Source organism: Belonocnema kinseyi, chromosome 9 (assembly GCF_010883055.1).
Source record: "Belonocnema kinseyi isolate 2016_QV_RU_SX_M_011 chromosome 9, B_treatae_v1, whole genome shotgun sequence".
Lineage (NCBI taxonomy): Eukaryota > Metazoa > Arthropoda > Insecta > Hymenoptera > Cynipidae > Belonocnema > Belonocnema kinseyi.
The window spans coordinates 16,372,024-16,375,573 of record NC_046665.1 but is presented as its reverse complement, the minus strand read 5'-3'; the positions used below and the strand labels follow the sequence as shown (position 1 = coordinate 16,375,573).

General features: G+C 32.8%; 1 protein-coding gene across 1 annotated transcript; it reads left to right on the top strand.

Annotated features, from left to right (window-relative positions):
* The first annotated feature begins 403 nt into the window (after window positions 1-403).
* LOC117180327 lies at window positions 404-1,961 on the top strand. Its single transcript, XM_033372766.1, has 2 exons — window positions 404-517; window positions 1,118-1,961. The coding sequence occupies exon 2, from the start codon at window positions 1,127-1,129 to the stop codon at window positions 1,448-1,450; it is 324 nt and encodes a 107-aa protein (XP_033228657.1). The 5' UTR covers window positions 404-517; window positions 1,118-1,126; the 3' UTR covers window positions 1,451-1,961.
* The last annotated feature ends 1,589 nt before the right edge of the window (window positions 1,962-3,550 follow it).

The following is a 3,550-nucleotide window of genomic DNA, read 5'->3' as shown; positions in this document are numbered from 1 at the left end:
TTTCCAAGTCTTTGAAGACATTTAAATCCCTATGAAATCTCCTGAAGGTTTTTGAATATTCTTAAAGTTTTTCAAATTCTTAAAAGTATTTTGAATGTACCTTGAATTTCTTTTTAATTCTGTATAAGTCTTTTTGACTTCTTTGAGGTCTTTGTAAATGTTTTGAATTTTCCTCTATTTTTTTTAATTATCCGTGAATATTTTTGTATTCCCCTGAAGTATTTTCAATTAGTTTGAAGTCTTTAACAATTTGTAATTATTCTTAAGTCTTTTAAATTCGTCGACAATTTTTTTGAGTTCTTTCAAAGTATTAACACACTATTAAAGAAAAAAACTTAAGTTCAGTTTCAATATTAATTTATTTTCCACAGAAAGTGTAATTGATGTTGAAAATCAAGTAAAAAACGCAGAGGCGAAAAAACAACGACTTCGGTTGCCCTCTTGAAAACTGTACGAATCACAAGACACAGATATTGTCGAAAAGACAGAGGAACCAACAAATGATATAAAAAGAAAGGTACAGTTTTACGCAAAAATTTTTTATTTTTATTGTTACTGGGGAATATGATAGGAGGGTTTCATCGACAATTCGTCGTCCTAAAATTATACGACGTCATGTCACTCCATTGTCCATGTGAGCCAATTATTTTTTTGCGTTTTGCAACCCAAAGTATTATTAGTAGGTTTTTAGATTTGTAACTTTAAGCTGGGTTATGTATTCCTCGCGGCCGACACAGGGATGTTTTACGAACTCATTCGTCCTTTTCTAACCAAAAAATGTGCTCAAAAAAGAATAATTCTCAATTTTCCAAAAATGGAGATGGCGGAGTTTAACTCCAGTATGAAAAAATTTTAGACCTTGTACGGCCATGTGATTCTAACCTGAAAATAAATTTTCCATAATTTTTTCCACTATCCTCCTGTTCACAAGGAATGAAATATCGAGTTGAATTTAAAAAAAAATTAAACAGGCATTTACGTAGGTTTGTAAACTGCGTCAAATATTATAGGGAAAATTATTTCGAGGTTAGTATCGCATTGCCTTAACCTAAATAGTTTACCAAATATCGGAATCAAAATTTCATGGCTTTAACATATGCTTCTATTTGAAATATAGAAAGCACGAATGGAGTTGGCAAAAAAGAAAATTAACGAGAACATACTTCAAAAAAGGTACAAATCTGAGTACCCATCAAGACCACCTCTTAGCTACGATGATGATGGTGGCGATGATAATAATATAAGCATGGAACCTGAATCAGCAGATAAGTGTGCCAAGAAAAGCTCGAGAGATTATTCAAATTATTGCCCAAGTCAGTCTGTGGTTCCGAATAAGTTCGTGCTAAATCAAAAGGACTCTTTAAGCCAAACTACAAAAAACTCAAAGAGCGCTACTGAGAAAGAAACTGAACGTATTATTGCTAATATGACAAACAGGCAATTTGCTTGAAAAGGAGAATCAAGGTACGAAACTGTGGGTGATGTGATTCATAGAAGCAGAAGGAACTCTATATCTCCAGAGCCAAGTACGAGTGAAATGCAGATTCGAAAAGAATATGCCGGTGAAAAACGACCTCTTAAATTAAGAAGGTACGATATTCTGAACGATAAAGTTTACCTTGGAAAGAAAATTTTTGTACACACGGACGTTTGGGAAACGTTAATACTAAGAAAGAAGAATAGTCTCTGGATTCTAGCATTGGCAGACCTGATGTGGCCAAAAGGCCTAAGAGATCCCAAGGCCGGATCTCGCTTTGATGAGCAAGTCAGAACAATACAGTACAGAGATCGTTTAAAGAAGCAAGGAGTGGTTGGAAAACCCTAACTGAATTTTGAGGTGAAAGACGTTCGGTAAAAATTAACACAAAAGACGAACGACCTGAACAAAAGGTACAAACGCGGAGAAGAGAAAAAGAGAAAAAGGAGCAGGAAAGTCACACTACGGATTCCGATTCAGAATAAAAATGTACGTTGTTTTTTCATAGATAGAAGTAACTTTTATGTTCTATAAGAATACAGGTTGGATAATAATTGTTTATTATGATAATAGTCTGTCATAGATAATAAGAGAGGCTGTTAATTAACTTCCCTCTGGTTAAAGTATTATTATGAATTAAATGCCAATGTTATATTATATAACGCATTCATCAAGCTTGAGTTTTTATAATATACTCATGCTTTTTGCTGACCATTGCTTATAATATATATAAATGTATGTATTTATTTGTGCCACGGCTTTAAGGGCACGTGACAGATTAAATTTCCTATATGCTGAGCTTCTTTCCGATGTTCTATATATTTTTTTAAACCATAGAACTTTATGCTTAAATAAAATATCGGACTGAAATTTTAGAAAATGCATGAAGACGTACATTTATATACTTTATTTGAGTTGGAATTTTGCATAACAAATATTTCCGGAGAAGTTAAGACAAGGAGCTAATTTTTTTAAAATAATATTTTGCAGGATTCCGATTCAAATAAAATATATAAAAATAGGGTAATTCCTCTGATGCATTTCCCGAACGTTCAGTCAGATATTTGACTGTGTCACATGCCCAAAATATAAGCAAAATTTATTGAGGAATATTGATATCTCGTGAATTGTTAAACGCCTTTAACTTGCAAGTCAGACAAATGTGCTTTAAAAAATTCTTATTTTCGTGCATGTTATTTTTTTTTAATGCTGTTTAAAGTTATTAATGTTTCCTAAATTTTCTACAGCTTTCTAATGAATTTTCGCTATACAATAACTTATTTTCAATGACTACCTTTTCATAAAAACAATTTTAACCTTTACAGAAATGTCGGAAACAAATTAACAGTTTTTTGAAGCTTTTCTAATCGTGAAAAAGCATTGGAAAAAAATTAGTCAAAGTAGACGACAGGCGTCTACGAAAAGGCTTTCGTAATCTATTAGGTCGCTCAATTTGCTCACCAGACCCCCTCACTCTCGTCCTTTTCTATCCTATTTTATCAGATCCCATCTTGTTCTATATGATCCTACCCTATTCTGTCAGCTTAAAAATGTACAATGGAGAAAAAGCGATCGTAATTATAAGGGTTTGAGTACGGGACTACGTATCTATACACCTACTAAAATACTAAAATACTTTTCAGCATAGTTCTAATTTTTATTTCATTATGTTATTTTTTCAACCACCCTCCATTTGAATGCTTTTGTACCTTGTTCTATTATATGAAACGTAACTACGCTTTATGCCGTGCAGATTACTGCAAATTCATTTTTCTGTTTCTTACGTTTCACATTTGATTTTTTTTTGTTTCTCATTATTTTTACCGTCGTCTCCCAAGCTGAAGAAAGAACCATTTTGCTTAGACTATATTTGAAGTTGGTATGCTTTTACGAAAATGTTAATGGCTTTCTGTTACACAAGATTTTATAATGTATTTTTAGTATTGTTCCAAAGACTGCAGTTCCATACTGGACATTACCAGGTGTATACATATGAAACCGGTATTGCCATTTAGCGGCCAGTAGGCACACTTGTAGGCACTGTCGGAACTTACCATTTGTGCTAATTGGCGT

Bases quoted from the DNA above. Each gene is read 5' to 3' on its own strand.
- LOC117180327 (XM_033372766.1), top strand. From the start codon at position 1,127: ATGGAGTTGGCAAAAAAGAAAATTAACGAGAACATACTTCAAAAAAGG.